General features: G+C 39.6%; 1 protein-coding gene across 1 annotated transcript in view; it reads left to right on the plus strand.

The window, feature by feature from the left end:
* Window positions 1-13,954, plus strand: part of tsc22d2 (TSC22 domain family 2) — a 35,609-nt gene extending 21,655 nt beyond the window's left edge. Inside the window, exons 2-3 of the mRNA XM_061033727.1 lie at window positions 10,873-10,924; window positions 11,509-13,954. Coding sequence (XP_060889710.1) covers window positions 10,873-10,924; window positions 11,509-11,835 — 379 coding nt within the window. The 3' untranslated portion in view covers window positions 11,836-13,954. The remainder of the gene's footprint in view (window positions 1-10,872; window positions 10,925-11,508) is intronic.
* The last annotated feature ends 4,005 nt before the right edge of the window (window positions 13,955-17,959 follow it).

Raw genomic sequence — 17,959 nt, forward strand, 5'->3', positions numbered from 1 at the left:
TCTTTGGAATGACAAACTGAGATTTTGATCAGCATTCCCAGGAATCTGTCACCCTGCAGTGATTGGTCCGCCAAAGACAGAGTCATTCAACATTCAGATGAAGACAAACAGTGGAAACTGGCACGTTGATATCTGTGTTTAACCTCGTCATCTCCATAAACTGCTGAAGATAACAATACTGAGGCCTTGAAGATTTGTGATGTAGTGAGTCATTTACAAAATAATTGATAACTTCAAACTGAAACTTCACTGCAAAGATGCAAATACTCAAATATCACAGAACTTTAGAATACAATTAGATTTTAAATGAACATTTAATTTCTCTGCTGGCTTCATACAGTGATGGCTTTCGGAGTGAAGGACGTGCCTTTTGAAACGTTTCTGTAAGTCTTGCTTCATTATGACTGTTTCTAATTACTGTCAAACATGGGAGTGCAGGATGACTCACGTCAGCGCTTTAGAAAATTGAATAACAGTCAGTTTATACCTCTATGTAGATGAGTCTGTGGTTCATGAGCGGTTTGCATTACCCATGGCCACTTTTTGTTCCTATGTACTCTCTCATGGAAGCTGTTTGAGTTTGTGGCTCTCTGCCATGGAAATTTAAAATGCTGCCGACAAACAAACTTTGGATTTAAGGTGGTATCTTTTTCCCTTTCATGTGGTTGGCTTGTCAAGTCATTATGTGTGATCAAAGAACTCTGGGAAACAATTTTCAGTTTGCTTTCAAAAAGGCATCGATCCTGAGGAAATTCATGATGAAAATGACCATCAATTTAATATTTACTTTTAACATATCGAGCTAAATCTGAGCGTAATGAGTCGAGAGTGTGAGGTGTTTGTTTTGGCAATTAAATCCAGTGATGAAACGGATCTCTTATCTAAATGATTCCTATGATAACATTTTATATTCAGCTGTGTTTTGAAAGAAGTATTTTTCAAATAGGCTGCTCTAAGGTTGCTGGTATGCATGTTACATTTCTTAATGTATAGATTAAGGCAAGCAGTAATTAGTTTGTGGCATTTCTCCTAGTTTATCTATCATCCCATGGTTTCTGACAGCTTTTGGCACGTAATCAAGAAAGACTGGTGGTGTAAAACACTACTAGAGACTTTGTGTGTTTGAGTGTGTGCAATGCAGCAGGCAAAGGATGGACTAACATCCACATGACCATATTTTTCAATAGCAAGCTGGTCTGGATGAGAGGTGGACGTTGTAGTAAAACAACAGTAGCAGTTGAGCAAGTGTGTATAGCGTCACAAGATCCAGCACTTCTGTTTGTTCCAGTTCCAGCTCATGTTTGCCTGAAGGCCTTGTGACTAACAATACAGCTTTATCCAAAACGTTTTCAACTTGCTGCAGGTAAACCCGAGGGAGCTGCCTTGCTCCTTTTGTCCTGAGCTTACTCTGCTGCTGCATGGTCAGACTTGTTGGAAGTGACGGGGGGGATTGCACACAGACATATTTAGGGCATACGAAGAGCATTCCTGATTGCTGAAAATGATTGTTTTGTAAAATATGTGAAAAACCCTCAGCTGGGCAGCGTGCCCTAACGTCACTGGAGCGTTCTGCTTTACCAACTGTGGGGGTTAAGCGCAAGTTTCTGTAACATTTGTGGGCATCCACACATTCTTGCATGTTTGCCTTCACAATACCACATGAGCTGCAGCACGACAGACTCTAAAGTGGGTCACAATGATTGTGAAATCGTGTGAAGAATGACTTCTTAAAAACCAGGGGCTGTTTATCACCCTTGTTTAGCCTGAACTTAAACATGAAAACTTGAGTTGTAGAATTATTTTAAAATAACATCTAAATAAGAATGAGTTTAAAAATGGTACTTCTAAAACTTTTCCCCTAACGTGTGTTCATATGTTTACTATCACACACAGTGAGGGAACTTTGAGTATTAGTTTTCTGCTTCGTGCTTTTAGACAGATGTTCAAAAAATACTTTTAAACTTAGTTGAACCTTTCTGTTGATATCAGCAACTATGAGTTGAATAAACTGTCAACAGATTATAGATTTTTATTTATGAATAAATTACTAAATCTTCTGTCTCAAGCTTCTCCGGTTGATTTTTTTCCCTAATTTTTATTAATGAAATACTAATAATAATTGATACATAATTGGTCAAATAAACCAGAAATATTGAAGCACATGTGGAATTTTTTGGACATAGACCAAACAATCAATCTGTTAGTTGAGATTAACGCTGAATTTGAGTTTTGCATGTATTTCATTTTGACATTCTCACATCATTTCTACATATTTCACACAAATTGACAAATTCTGACCATTATATGAAAGTATTTTGACCTTGATGTTTATCCACACACCTCTCTTTAAATCTCATCTTGATATCAGCCCCTTTGTGAAAGGTAACAAGCCAAACATTCATTTATTTATATTTTCCTAACTGAAATACCCGTTACACTCATTGTCGTAAACATTCCAGTAAAGCGACCTGTTGGTGCGCTGAATGGAATCATTGTGAGGCCGTGATTGGTCCCAAACGAAGCAGCAGCAGCTCTTTTACAGCCCTCAGTCCAAAATGATCCACTTTATGATTAAGGACAAAAAAAAAGAAAAGGCAGATTTATATTCTGCCTGAACGCACCTGAAGCATTGGCCCCATGCACAGAAAGGTAGAGTAATTTGATCCATAACAGGCATGTGGCAGCTGTTTATGACACAGAAACAAACATTTCATTGTTGAGTGAGAGAAGCAGAAAGGTTGGACGTGGGAAAGCTGAAGTTATACACTTTTTTTGATGCTTAGTTAGTTGGTAATTTTCCAGTAGTGGGCCATTCTAATTCTTTTATTTATTTATTTTTTCAGCATGAATGGATTAGCATTATCTTGGCATTGTCTCAATAAGAATTAGCTTCTTTTAATACAAATGGAAAGTGCACACATATTTGTAATTACTAACCGTCATATCCTCAAAGGACCTAGCCCAGCGTAATGCAATGCACACAACAGCATAAAAAAACGGTAATTTTGAATGGATTACACAGCAGTTTGACGGTGAAATTGTGACTGCTAAGCCTTGATGGACGTGACATGACTCGATGTTCCCCAGGGCTCCGATCTTAAACTAAACAAGCCTTTTTGTTGATGCATGGAGGAGTTGATGGATTGAGATCATTCCCATCAAAGATTTTAACCGCTTATATAACAGGCCTCACGTCTCAAAGGCGGCATTGTATTGGTGGCAACGCTTTCCTCCTGTCAACGTTACCTTCAGAAACATGGTTAATTTTTGACCTTTATTTATACAGGAAATGCTTGCTTCATCGTGTGCCTCTTTTCAGCGTCCTCTTAATTCACACTTAGTCACTTAAAGGCATTCACACCAGTGAGATACCTAATATTAACAAGCTATGACTGAAGCTAAAGTCATGCGAACCACAGGAGTCAGCGTGAAAGGCTAAGACCTGTATCAGGCCCTCTGTTTTTCCAGCATAGTTCCTAATGACATTAGCCTGACCAAAACCCTGCACTTCAGAGACTAAGCCCAAAACGAGGCTAAGTCCTTGATCCCTGATGAATGCTCTGCTGAATACAGAGGCTCGTTAACAGTGAGGTGCCAGGATTTTCCCATTAAAGCCTTTGGAGTAACTCTATTACTTTTAACACATTCCTGTGGGCTCTTAGTTAACATGGAGCCAAACTAATGGCACAGGCCCGAATACCTCAGAGTGAAATTTGATACAGAGGCCCATAGTGATCATTGAAGATCTGGTTTTAGTTGAACACAGTTTGGCGGTCATAATTTAAGGGTTGGAGACCCCTGACCTTGATCCCCCGCTGTGTTTGCATATGGAGTTTGATGGTCACATTACACTGCAGCTCTTTATCATGTCTTCAGGAGCTACAAGGCTGACTCGCCATTAACAAACATCCCTGCTGCTAGTTATTTCAGCCTCTCGACGGGCTAAGCTAACAAGACAAGTTTAAATGAAGAAAGATGCTCTGCTGTCTCAGAATTCAGATCTTATCATCAGCCATATTAAACCCCAGAGGTCCTTGATTCCTTCTCATGCTCCCTGACGTCCGGTTCGTGCAGTGAGTGGTCTGCTAGAGGTCCGGTGGGAGGTTCAGTTGGTGGGCTCTGTTTACGTCACATAGGGACATAATGCAGAATGATATGTTTGTGAACAAGTCTGGAGATTATGCAACAGGCGAGGGTGCGAGTGGGACAGTTCCTTCGGTCTGTTTACGAGGAAGCTTGGTGGCAGCAGGCACACCTACTCATGACTCTGATTTAGTGCTGGAAAAATAAAACTCCAATCATCAGACGAGGGTTTCCTGAGGTCTGTCTTACTTTGTTTAGTCTCCATTGTGTCAGTATGGACCACCCTGTCCAAAGACCAAACGTCTCAACAATGCAGCATCTGAAAAACGCTCCACATTCAGAGGCTCATATTAAAATACTTCAGCATCCTGCAATTGTCACCCACCACTGTTTGAACCGTCGCACTGTAATAAGGAGGATAATACAGAGGAGGTTAGTCCAGATTCTTTGTTTCGTGGCTATTTTCGTTTACATAACTTACATTACTTTGCTTTGAAAAAATACCCAACGTTCTTTTGATTCTTGTTTTATATAACCTCATGGGGAAACCCAAGTTCAAGGTGTTTGGTACAAACTATGGGAAGCATGTCGACGTTACAGAGAGTCAGAGTTTCACACATCAGATGATGCAAATTATTGTTGATTCACAACTGCTGTAAAGATAAATGGTAAAATAGGGGGGGTAAGGGAAAGATAACATTGAATCTTGGGAGAAAAAAAAACTTGTGACATGATGTTATTTGGCTTTACTCTACCTGTTTGAAACTTTCACAAAAATAGCTGACTTAAAAAGCCCATTTGCTTTGAGAGGATCACACACTAAGTTCTCATCTCTTTGCCTTAAAATCTGAATCTCCTGATTGTTATATGCTGAGTCAAAAATAAATTCATTCATAATCTACTTTTCATTTGAGTAATGTTCTAGATGAATAGGCCAAACATTTCCTGAATACACTTTCATGCTTTTTCTTTATCATGAACAGTTTTGGATTGTTGGTGGGATAACAAAGAGGAAGTATAAGAGCTATGGTGTCTGTGGGGAATCATGATGGTTACATTTAAATCATTTTGTGGGAACTTGTCTTAGAAATATTTGATGCCTTAAACTTTTTTTTTTCTCTTTTTTTTTTTTTTTACATTTGGGTTTCTATGACGAAACAAACCTGATGCCTCTACTGCCATGATTGAAACTTATGTAACTAAAAAGGTAAACATGAGGGGCGACTGGTCCCCCATAGAGAACATGTTAAAATACTGGTTCTTTGTTTGTCAGAGCGAGGGATTATCATTAGTGTTCAGGACCTGGCATCTCAAAATTCTTTGGACCTTTTCACTAACTCAAATTTAAAAGCACCTTTTTCTTCACTTTACCTTTTTACAAAACATGCTTGTTTTTAGCATTTACCAAACTTGACACAATGAGTGAGTGATGGTGTGATGAGAGTTACTCATACTACATACCGGCTTAAGATGGACACAGTGGTGAAAGTTTAATGACAGAGGAAATTCTGATTATCAGAGAAATAAGTGCAATAGTTTAAAGTATGTGAATAAAATTAGGTTAATAGTAAACCTTGACGTATTAATAATTTTACCCATCCCTGTTACTGAAAGTTGAAGTCCTCGTGGACTTGTGTACTTAACAACAATTTTTCACGACATTACTAAATGGTCCAAATGTAATATAATAAACATCCCCCTCCTCTCAAAAGAAGGAAGTATATTAGTGACGGTGGAACATGTAAGTCTCATTGATAGAAGTAATCAGCGGGAAGAATCCAAAACAGCATACCCATTTTTAAGCCTTCTCATAAAAAGTCCCAGTAAATTGAGGCCTTTAACAGATTCCTGCCATGACAACAGATTCATTGTGATCATTCATAAAAGATGTGACTACACTTCTCTCGCCTGAAGCCTCTCTGTGCCTTTTCACTGAGGAGTTGTGTCACAGCTAACTGGAGCCTCTGCTGACCTCATCTGGTGTTGCAGCTGAACTGCATCTCTCAAAAAAACGAATGGCTCAAGCTTTGGGCTGTAGCTGGTCTGAAAAATAAATGAGCGTGAGTTGTAAGTGAGCACTCTATTGTAAAAGCCCGCACCCTCTGGCTTTTGTTTTGAAATACAGTTGCCAAATAGGGAGGGGAGGGGAGGGATAGGGGGTTTATCACTGAAAGGCCGAGGTCTGATTTATGCAGCTGCGCCCTCCCCCCCCCACAGTGAGCGTTTGTGTTCTTTGCGACAAGGAACGTGTGCCGGTTCAACCCTGCCTTAATGCTAAACACATTGGATTTCTGACGCTTTAAGACATCATGTGATAAACTCATAGAGGTGGAGAAGACCACTCTTTGCCTCCGCACGTGTCTCCTGTCATTTTACATTGAACACTTTTGAGTTCTCACCTTTATCTCTGAAACCTGCCTGCCATGTGTGAGCAGGTAGGAGCTTGCTGAGACATCCTCACGATGGAGAAGCTAACCGCTATCAGGCGAGAAGCTTGTGTTTACAGGACTGTTTGGATAACTTGTTCTTGGTGTGTTGTCACAGCATGATGGTGGCTCTTGACACAGATGTCTGGCTGTAGAGGTTCTGGTCTTGGGGCCGGGGGTGTCCGCTGTTGGAATGTGCCTCCTCGTGGTCCCGCAGACTTTGTTTGGGGGGATGAGTGCATGTGTGCTGCTGCAGACTGCAGAGAAGGCCCATGTTCGAGGTTATCACTGCGAGTGGTCCTTATATAAACCGCCACATGTCTTCCTCTTTGGATAAAAAGTACAGTTTGCTTTGTTTTCCTTGGACACTGAATGGCAACAAATTGGTTTAGGCCTTTCTGTCCTTAACTCTCTTTCTTGAAGCTTCTTCAGGCAAGATCTCTAAACTCTGGTCCGACCTGTATGTCCCTCGTTTTTTTTGTTGTTGATAAAAACACATTCCAGAAGACAGCCATTGACATTCTTCGCTCTTTTTATCCCAGATGTGTTGAAGCTTGATTCAAAGGCAGAAAAGTCTCTCCTCACGTGTTTTGTCAGCCTTTAGATAGAATTAGATCGCACACGTCACTCGCTGTGGAATTCCACTCATGTACCCTGCAGCCTTCAAATAGGTGTAAATCTGTCATGCTATTTATCAACCTAAAGCAACCGTTATATCTTTACATTTCCCTAGAAAGAGATAGATATGATGGGAACTGTATAATGTGGAGTTACACATTATAAATTAGATTATTTGTATATCAAATGACATCGTCCATTGATTTCCTGTGACTTGCTTTCGCATTTAATTGCACAGATATAAGATTAAAAGGACCATGTAGCAGTTTTTTTTATGTGGATGTCCGATCAGCATTCATGGTTCACATAGTCAACTGATGCAAATATTTTGATATACTATACTGACCATGAAAGCACACTTCGTCTGCTTGTGGCGCTAGTTTTATTAACATATACTGTATATTATAGGACGAAGTATTTGCTGTTGGCATAGCTCAGCTAGTTTGTAAAAGAGCAGAGTGTCCAATTTGAGATCATCTACAACAACTTCAGACATCCTCCACACGTTTAACTGCTGGGACAGAGATAATGTTGAAAATAGGTGGAAGATGTCCTCTTAAATGTAAACATGAACAACAGAAACTTGGAAGTAACAGCAATCTAAAAACGTCAGTTATGGAATAATTAGTTAATATTGGCACTGAACATTTAATATGTGGAGAAAGCAGTGGCGGTTCTAGACCACTTTTACTGAGGGGGCCAAACTGGGGCCAGTTGTTTGGTCACAGGGGAACATTAAACCCAGGTGAAAAATAGACAAAGATGATCGCTTTAAAAAAAAAAATATTATGCCAAATAATAGCACACATCATAAAATACCATGATTTATATTTGTTTCAGTAACAGAATTTAATATTAGATTGTGAGTCCGGTTGTTGAGTCAAATACTGTGTATGTGTTAGGGGGGCTCTTCCTTTTGGAGGGGTGGCCACAGGGGGGACCAATCTCATTGTTACAGGGGCACTGGCCCCTGCTGGCCCCTGCCTAGAACCGCCCATGGGAGAAAGGTGATTTAAAAAAAACCCTCCTGGTTCTATAAAACTGCAAATATATAGACTTAATAACTGAAATAGTAACTAAATAAATCTAATGAGATGAACAAAACCTTCACCCAACTCAATTGGTGTAAAAGTGTCTCCTGTCAAACAGAAACAGGGTCATCCAGACGATTAGTACAAGAAAACACGTGTCTCCTTTTTCTTTTAAATTAGGCTTTAAGTGTATAATTCATGGAAGTGAAAAAACGTGTTAGACTGTTGCAGGCGATACATGGAGCAGACAGGAGGAGGGAGAACTCCGCCCCTTTGTTTTCTCTCCATGTGACCAAGGCCAGTAGTTTTAAAGACTCAACTCGGCTCCCTCTCAAACAAGAGTAGTACGTGTTTTAACACTCACAGGAGTTGACGGTAGGAGAAAACTTTGTAGAAATAAAAAAAAATCAACATGCGCTGTAAAATGAACTACAGTCTGCCCTGCTCACCGGGGAGCTCACCGACGTATTCAGGACGTTTGATGTCCTACAGACCGAGATGTGCCAGGTAATAGACTTTAAAAAACTCATTTTACCATGTGCCTGTTGTCGGAATAGTTAACTCAAATTAGTCCTGATGCTAGTTATTATTCCTTTGTGTACTTCGTATTTTACACAGAGAACATTGACACATAAACATGAACTCTTGTCTCTTGGTATGAAGTTGCTCTCACTGTTTGTGTCCCACGTGTTGGCAGTTTTTCCCCCTCAGCTGTATTTGTATGCAGGTCATTTTATGTCTTTTCTCTGGTTGTGTTGTGTCACTCCAACATGTGTTTTTTTTCTTTTTTCTTGAAGCGTGGCATCTGTTTGCTGTTTGTTTAGTAGGTCGTCTCCCCCCGGGGGGGGGAGGGGGCGTGCTGCCCACAACACGCTGTACGTGCGCTGCTGCACACACACACACACACGATGGAGCATACACGCTCCTTATGGAGACATTTTTTAATGCTGACAATGTTGTGAAGCAGACGTCTAACTCCCCTTTATATGTTTTATATCAATCAAAGCAATGTGTGTTGCACTCTATCACTTAAGTTTTCAAAGTTGGGACTACTTGCTCCATCATGTTTACACAGATCAGACTACTTTTACTTCTCAAAATACGACAACACGAGAACATTTCATTCCCTTCAAATCTCCTCTCTGCAATATTAACATATTTTCAAATCCTAGAATGATATATTCGCCGTTTTTGTTGAGTTTTAACTATGTGATTAACTATGTGTTAACTATTATGATCCTTGGACCCTCTGCACATCATGTTCCCTGATGCCAGAGCTCCGTCTAGCGGCATGAAAAACGTGCCCTGCCGTGTCTTTCTCTCTCTCCCGTTTTTGCGTCCACATGCGAGCAGGACGGCGATTGTGCAAGATCTCGCTGAGACGGATAAGGATTTATGGTTGTTAGACCTTGCGCGAAGTAAATCCTTGATCTTGGCATCGATTTGTTGCACGTGGATCTTTAGCTTGGCTAAGTGAGTTAATCGTCTTTGAAAATGTGTGAAGTGGGGAAATGCTGGTGGTGCCTTTCTTTCCTCGCAGAGGGGGCAGGGCGGTGGTAAGAAAATGTTGCGCCACCATCGTGTTAAAGTGGGGGACTCGCGTACAGGCTGTGAGGCTGCTTCACATTTCACCAGGAGACGATAAAACGAGTTTGTACAAAGGATGACTGACAATGAGATTTGGCCGATAACATAAACAGCTCGCTGATGGCGACATCAGCCACACCCGCAGTAACACTCCCGCATGAGAGGAGCCATGCAGTCTGTGCGTGGTGTTTGTATCACAGAGGAGTCAAGCACTGCTGAACAAAAGCAAAGCTGAGATGTCGTTTTTATTTTAAAATCTTTTGGAGCATTTTTATTTCCTGAACCTCAACAAAGTGTTGGTGAAATCTGATAGATAAACATCATTGTATTTACTCTGTTGTCCTTTGTGTCTATGCTTAATAATCCCTCCAGACAGGTGTTATGTGAGGTCATTTATTAGGTCACCTATTTATGAGTGTGATCATGCAGTGATTCACAAATGACGGTCTATTTTATTAATGTACTTGAATCACCAGTCTGACACCTGGTTTTATGCATGACAGGCATCACGTACAGTTCTTCAATGGCTGCTGTCTGAATGGAAATTTACACAAGGTGGATTTCTTTATGCAGCCACACCTTCCTATGATCTCCAAAATAAAACATAATTGGTGTTCACAACTAATATTACCGTGACAGAAATGAAGTCCAAAAACGACAATATGTCAACATTCCACTTTATCTCTTACTTCGATCGATTCAGAACAAAAAAAACATACATGTACATGTGGGTGTAAAGTCCAGGTTGTATTGAACTGTTTTCACATGCTGGGGACCACTGGATCATTTCCCCCTTTATTTTGAACCAAGTCTCAGTTATGGCGATTAGTGTAGTCTGACCCTGTTTGTCACTTCCCTCTTTGTCTTCATTTACACAGAGCTGTGTCTCTTTATATGTTTTGAAACGATGTGATCTTGATCAAATACACTTAGTATATATGGTCTGTGTTTTGGGGAAATCTTTTCATTTGATTCTCTTGGAACCATTATGCCCGTGACATCCTGTGAGATCCTGTTTGCTGCTCAATAAACAGATTTGGCATACAGTAAATGTGAAAGAGCTGATATTGATCTAAATGGGTAAAGATGTGTATCTTGACAGATCTCTCTCCTCTTTCTCTCCGCAGTGCGTCCGGTGCCAGCGTTGTCGCCATCGATAACAAGATTGAGCAGGCAATGGTGAGTTCTTTCCACACATGTAGGAGCGTTAAATGTGGGTCGGTGACACCCATTCTCTGCAAGACTGTATTGTGAACTAGACCAGAATCAGGGCAAAGACATAAATGGATGATAAATAGAAAAAAATAATTAGAGGAACTTTCAATAAAGAGAAATAGTTCTGTATTCAGTTGATAAAAACATCTGCATTTCCTGTTTAGAACCTGATTTCAGTTGGCTTTTAAAAAAAATAACCACTCCAGAAATCAGGTCTCTGCAGTTTGATTGACAGTTGACCTCTTTTAAGTCAATTTTATAAAAACCCTCATGGCTGACTCATCTAAGCGTGAAAGATTGTATCAAAAACAGGTCATGTTTTCCATGTTAAGATCTGAGCTGACATACTATGCTCCCCTTTGTTAGTCGAAGGAATCCGTCTTTATTTCAAACAGTTTCTAGTCTCTGTTCTTCTCGTTACTGTTTCCTGTTTTCTTGAGCTGTTGTAACGCAAAAATGTCCCCCATGGGGGATCAATAAAGTTTATCTTTATCTTTATCTCTTTATCTTTATGTTGCTAATCTTAGTTTTCCTTCTTTCGCCTCCAGGACTTGGTGAAGAGCCACCTAATGTACGCAGTTCGCGAGGAGGTCGAGGTGTTGAAGGAGCACATCAAGGAGCTGTATGAGAGGAACTCTTTGCTGGAGCACGAGAACGCCGTGCTGAAGTCGCTCGCCAACACGGAGCAGCTCGGCCATCTGTCCAGTCAGCTGAACCAGGGGAGCGGCACGTCGTCACCTCTTCAGCAGCAGCAGCAGCAGCAGCAGCAACCGCTAGTCACAAACAACAACAACAACAACATTACCACCGCCCCCCCGGTTCACCACGAGGGGAATCAGAACGTCCCGTCTCAGCCCAACATCACGTCGGCGTGATCCTCTCTCCATTACCCCAGAACATACACACACCACCTGCATACAGGAGTTAGAGATCCTGTTAGCAAAGAAAACAACTGCTACCATAACTCTGCTCCATAAAGCAAAAAGGCTTGGCTCTGCGTTCAATATGCTCCATTTAAGGAAGAATTAACATCTTTGTTTGCCGCCAAGAGCCATGCTTCAGTGTGTGCATGCCGCCATCATCAGGCCGACACTTTATAAAGACAATAACCACCCCTGAAGAGTCTTATTCTGTCCCTGTGATTGGCTGAGAGAAGAAGGGCCAGAAGAGCCGAAGCACACCATTTAAAAAGTGCATGCTGTTCTTGTGCGCGAGACAGGTGTCAAAGTTCACAGAGAGCTGAGTTTGTCAGGGCAACACGTGGCTGAAGAGGGCGGTGTGACCCCGAGAGGTGTTGATGGTGCTGAAACATCCAGCAGGGACTGTCCTCCCAGCGTCCCCATCCCCACTCAATCCTCTGGTATACGGAGAAGCCAGAGAAGAGAAGGGGAGCAGAGGGAGAGATTGGTCCTCCCTCCTCTAGTTGAAGAGGAGGAGGATGATGCCAGTGGGTGCCTCAGCTTGGGCAGATTGAGTCGAGAGCCTCGGCTTGTTATATGCTGCAACAAAGCTTGTGTTGTTTTTCTCGGAGCCACCGTACTTTGACATGAATCCTAATACTTTTTTTCATTAGTTCAGTTTTAGTATTTGCATTTATTTATTTCAGGGCTGCTATTTTCACAATGTAAATGAACAATGTCATGGAGATACTTATTAAAAACACACAAAAAAACAAACCTTTCTCTTTGGTCTTTTGGTATTTTAGAAGCTGTCAGGTATTAACATTTTGGTAGACTTTTGCAACAAGTAGAGCTCAATAAGTAGGCAATAAGTTCCATGATAAAAAAAAAAATCTTCTCATGAAATAGTGCTAACACTAAAGGCCAACGTACATTAGGTGAAACCCAGGTTGAATGTATATTTTGTGAAGTGTAATGTATTGAGAGCAAGGAGGGTTTGTACACGAGAACACCTGTTGTTCTGTTGTGATGGGATGTTTCCATAAAGAGAAATATAAATTTACCCTTTTTTAAAATAATTTCTTTGTCATAACAGAAATCAATTTGAGAGTTTGGTTTTTGGCGGATGAAAAGCTGTGAAAATTTTGACCTACTTTATAACCAAAGACAGAAAGCTGTGTAAGTCTATTTTTTTTTTCCATTTTTAAATGCACACATTTTTTTCTACACTTTCCCTACCTATATATATTTTTTTGTCCCTGTTTTGCATGCTCTGCATGATCTATAATCAAACCACTTTCTTACCTCATGTTTTTATCCAGCACTCTTATTTTTTTTCCTGTCAAGTCTGTGAAAGGTTGTGAAAGAGGTCATGAAAGAGAAAGGGAACAATGAGTGGAGGGAGGAGAAAGAATGGAGAGATGATTGTGTCGGGTAGAGGGGAGGGCCTTGTGCACAAAATATGAGTCAGAAAAAAGGAGCCATCTTTTGAGTTTTCATGTTAATGCTGTGTTGAAAATTTCCGATGCAGAGAAAAGGTTTTGTTGTATTTAATGAATGCAGCATTTAGATTTTGATTGTAGTGTACCAACACTTCGCTTACACACAAATAAAATACAAACAACTAGTCTCTGCAAGAAAAACAAAAGGAAACGATTTAAACAATTTACACTTTAAAGCTGGAACCCAGTGGATTGTGTGAACATATTATGGGATGTCCTGTCTGTGTCACGTCTTTTGTGCCTCCTGTGCCGTCATCGTCTGTTGTAGTCAGGCGGTCCGGCTTCTTTCTCTGTGGCTTAGAACCAAACCAAAATGCTTGGTAATTGTACAATCAGTCATCTTTCTACAAGATGCTCTCTATAATTTGCTTTTTTTTTTCCTTTTTTTTTTTTTTTTTTGCAAAAGGGGCTTATTTCTTCTTCTTTTGTTCTGTTTTTCTGTAGTTTGAAGGAGATGCTGTGTACATGCCAAGTGTACTGTATGAAAGTGATCACTGAGCCTTGGAGAGAAAATCTTAACAATGCCCTTGTAATGTGCTGTTCAGACAATTTTAGTTTTCAGTCCAAAATAAATAACTGTTTTATTAAGTGAATGCCTTTATGTTGTGTTTATTGCATTTCATTACTTTTGATCACATGTCAATGTTAACATTACAAACGGGGTTAAAAAATACTGAGCTTCCTGTAGCCACGGGTCATTCTCTTCATCATACGTATTCTAAAAGTAAGTCAGAACTATTTCCACAACTGATAACCATTTCAGGCAAATAATTAAAAAAAGTAAAAGTAAACAGGTGTGATCATAAGAATATAAGATTGTCCATTTCTCCAAACATCAGTTAAAGTTTAAGTATCAGTAGATGTTCCTCACAATTGTTCTGGTTAATTCAAACGCCCCATTAAGTCATGGAAGGGAGGGACTGAACCAGCATGTACCAAACCAGGACCCTCAAACTGGAGCAGCTAAATAGAATTCAGCCATAATTGTTTTTATCTCAAGACTTACCGGGCGTGCACGCTCATGCAGCGACTTGCAGTGGGTCAGCAAATTAACCTTTCTAGGTACCAATAAAGAAACCTTTAACCTTGAATGTCTTCAGCATGTCAAAATGTCTCCTGAAAACAGCTCCAAGACCACCAAGTAGTCTTTTTGAAGACTGCTTATTATTATTATTATTATTATGATACAGATTATTTTCAAGCAACTCTAGCATGCAGCTCGTCCTCTGTCAACCCTGAAACAGAAGATCTTAGATTCTAAATCAAGTATGTAATACAAAATCATACATCCTAAAGTCAACTCAGTTTTCTTTTTCTTTTTTAATGAATGTATCCCAACTCTCTTCTGTTTTATGCCATAACTGTGTCCTTGTCAGAGCACGTCTTCATATTCCTTACGTAACTTTCACCTCTCTTAAGATTCTGACTCAGTGTTGTGTTTGGCAAACACAACACGTTTGAAATTAAGTTGGCCTGGAGTTTAGTTTCATTACAGATGTTCTGCAGGTGTACAGATGTCCTAGGTTTGTTTCATGCAGGTCAGAAGGGGTGAAGATGGGAACACATAGGTTAAACATGGCTATGAGTGGTGATCATTACAAAATAACAACCTTCAATAAAGAAATCTATTTAGTTATCTACACCATTGACCAGAAGAACAACTCTACCTGTGTTCTTAAAGCTCAAAGTAGTTATTCAATATTTCCAGAAACGTCTTTTCCTTCAGCCATGCAGCGTTTCAGCAGGTTCCGCACCAGAGATCATGGAGCGTTGTTTTTTTTCTCCATGTTTACAGGTGCCGCCATGTGGATCCAATTTCCCCATTCAAGGTTTTACGAGATTACTTAATCTGATAACGCATCATTCAGGTTGAAAAAATGTGGAATAGCTCCTCTGGTTGATTTTTTTTTTACCTAAAAGGGTCTGGTTTGACCTCTGGATGGCCTCTGTATTTTCTAACTTCAAATCAGATCTTGTTTGAGGTTTGTAATTTTCAGAGGAACCTTAAACTCCGGGCCAGGGAATGACAAAATATTTTTGTTGTGTTACATAAACAACAGAGACGTCAGATGATTGGGTGACTAACTAATAGATTTGGTATGACATGAGTCAGAAGCTTCTTTCTCTGAATGTGTTCATCTCCAGACTTCTATCTATGTATTGGATACTTTGGAAAGCTAAACTTCTGAGTGCAGTTCTCTTCTTGCATACTGGGAATAAACCACGTCATCAATTTTCTGTTTCTTTCAGGAAAGAATTCAATAAAAAAAAAAAAAAACTCTTAAAGGCTCCAATGGGTACATTTTTGCAAGGTATAGAAAAAACTGGATGAACAATGCGTCACTGTGAGAAATCTTCTGATCCGCCTTCTTTACGTCATTATGTGTTTTTCAGGCTGCAGCAGGTCTGAGCTCTTAGTCATAGTTTGTACGACCAAGCATTCATGTAATCCTTTTTTAATGTATTTAAAAAATGTTTTAAATGATTTTGTTTAAATGCTGTCCTGTATGGTTGTTGATGTTTATTATCACTTATGTTGTGTTTTTATGCTCTCTGTGCAAGGTAAATTCCCTAGGGGTCAATAAAAGTTTCACTCATATTTAAACCTTTTTTTAAATAAATGTTCTTAATAAAGAACTTCTATTTGATATAAAAAGAATCAGACTATTTTCACCTCCAGTTTTACGAGCTTTAAATAAGCATCTTTTCATGTCTGGGTATGATCAATATAAGTTCAGTTTAATTGTGTGATTTATATTACTTTAATTATGAGAAATTATATTTAATTTAAGTGTGTATTTTTGTGGTAGACTACAATGCAAAGTTGTTTTCAGAGTACATTTAAATATTAACCTCTTAGAGAAATGTGTAGCTGCTACCCTAAGGGACAGTGTATTTAAGCCTTCAACTATACAGCAAGGGAATATGATTATACAGACATTCTCGAGTCTCGACACAACATTAATTCATAGTCATTCTTATATCTCAGCATCCCATTACATTTCCAAAGAATCTAAAGTGCCTTATAATGCCCCTGAACAGCACAGAAGAAGGAAGACTTATAAACCCAGCAGTAATATGTGTGTATGTGTGTTACACAAAGACAATTACTCACCAGTCAGTCATCCACTACCACACCCAACAATTATTGTTGATTATATTTACTGTTTCAGTGTGTTATCACTCTTTCCACCCACCACTGCCACCTAGTGTTAAAACCAAGTCTTGTAAACTGGAACATGAAGAACGAAGGTATATCAACTCTCTGCTGTCACCATGTGGTTAAGATGTGTAAGTGGTGGATGAGGTGGAAGCAGAGGGGTTCTTTCTTCTGCATGGTCCTTCATTTCTGGGAGCGTGACAAAAAACATTTTAGCTCCACAAAGGCAGCAGGCCCGGATTAAACCCAGAACCAAACAGTAGTGAGGGAGGTTGCAAACCACTTTTCACCAATTATGTAGTTCCCATATTATGATTTTTCAAGAGAGAGTTCACAGCATTGGGATTTGGGGAATTTGTGGAAAACAGTTTAGCACGGTAAAGGTCCAGTAAATGTTTTTTTCATGCATATTAAAAAAACTACTTGACCCTGTCAGGGTGCCTGTTTCACCATAGACCTTTGAAACATGGGGCAACGGTTACAGTCTTTACTAAAACTCTAAATCATCCATAATCTTATAAAGATACAGTGAACCTTTTGCCTGATCCTCAAACTTGAATAACCATTGACTGCGATATAAAAGAAAGTTGCAGGCTGATTTCTGAAATACCCAATAAGATTGGTGCTGGAAGATGAGTAACCTCATCAACTGGAAATCTTGATCACAGTTGATATCTTGATGTCTCAGTCATTACAAAACCTGGATATTAATCTAATAATACCATTTATTTAAATTTCAATGAGTCCCTTTACTTATCACTTTATGTAGTGATTTTCATTCAGCCACCTTCATGTCCTCATGCCACAGAAAAACAAATAGCCTTTGCTGTGGGTGCAACAAGCCGGAAACCCATAATGACCAATTTTTTGGCTTGAACACAAGGCACAAAAGTAAAATAAATCTGGCGTAATCTATGCAAAGGTTGATGTAAACCCAAAATTCGACACATCAATTGGTCTTTTGCACAAGTTGGAATCAAACCGGCAGTAGGCGAAAGCCCCCAAAACAGTGTTTGGTACACCAGATAGGATCTCAATCCATTGAGCTAATGGAATATAATAATGGAATTCATATTTTGTACATATTTGCACACCTTACTATGGTTAAGCCTACCATTAGGCCTATAAAAGGCACGTTTTTCTTAAGACTAAATAAATAGGCCTATGATAAAAAAACAGAGACAAAATCCCACTAGATTTGTGTGGTCTGCCTTTGTTAACTTAATTGGATGACTTATTTAAAAAGATAGTGTCTGTATTGATGGCAAGGTGGAAATCATTTGATTCCAAACAGCGTTGAATAGACACCAGGTGGCGCTAAAAAAAAAAAAGTCCGATAGTGTCATAAACAATTAAACGCAATGAGAATAGTGGCCCACATGAGTTCCTTATACGCCAGTTATCTCTTATTGATGACCAGATAGTGCGCAATAATCGT

Source organism: Labrus mixtus, chromosome 3, assembly GCF_963584025.1.
Source record: "Labrus mixtus chromosome 3, fLabMix1.1, whole genome shotgun sequence".
NCBI classification, from domain to species: Eukaryota; Metazoa; Chordata; class Actinopteri; order Labriformes; family Labridae; genus Labrus; species Labrus mixtus.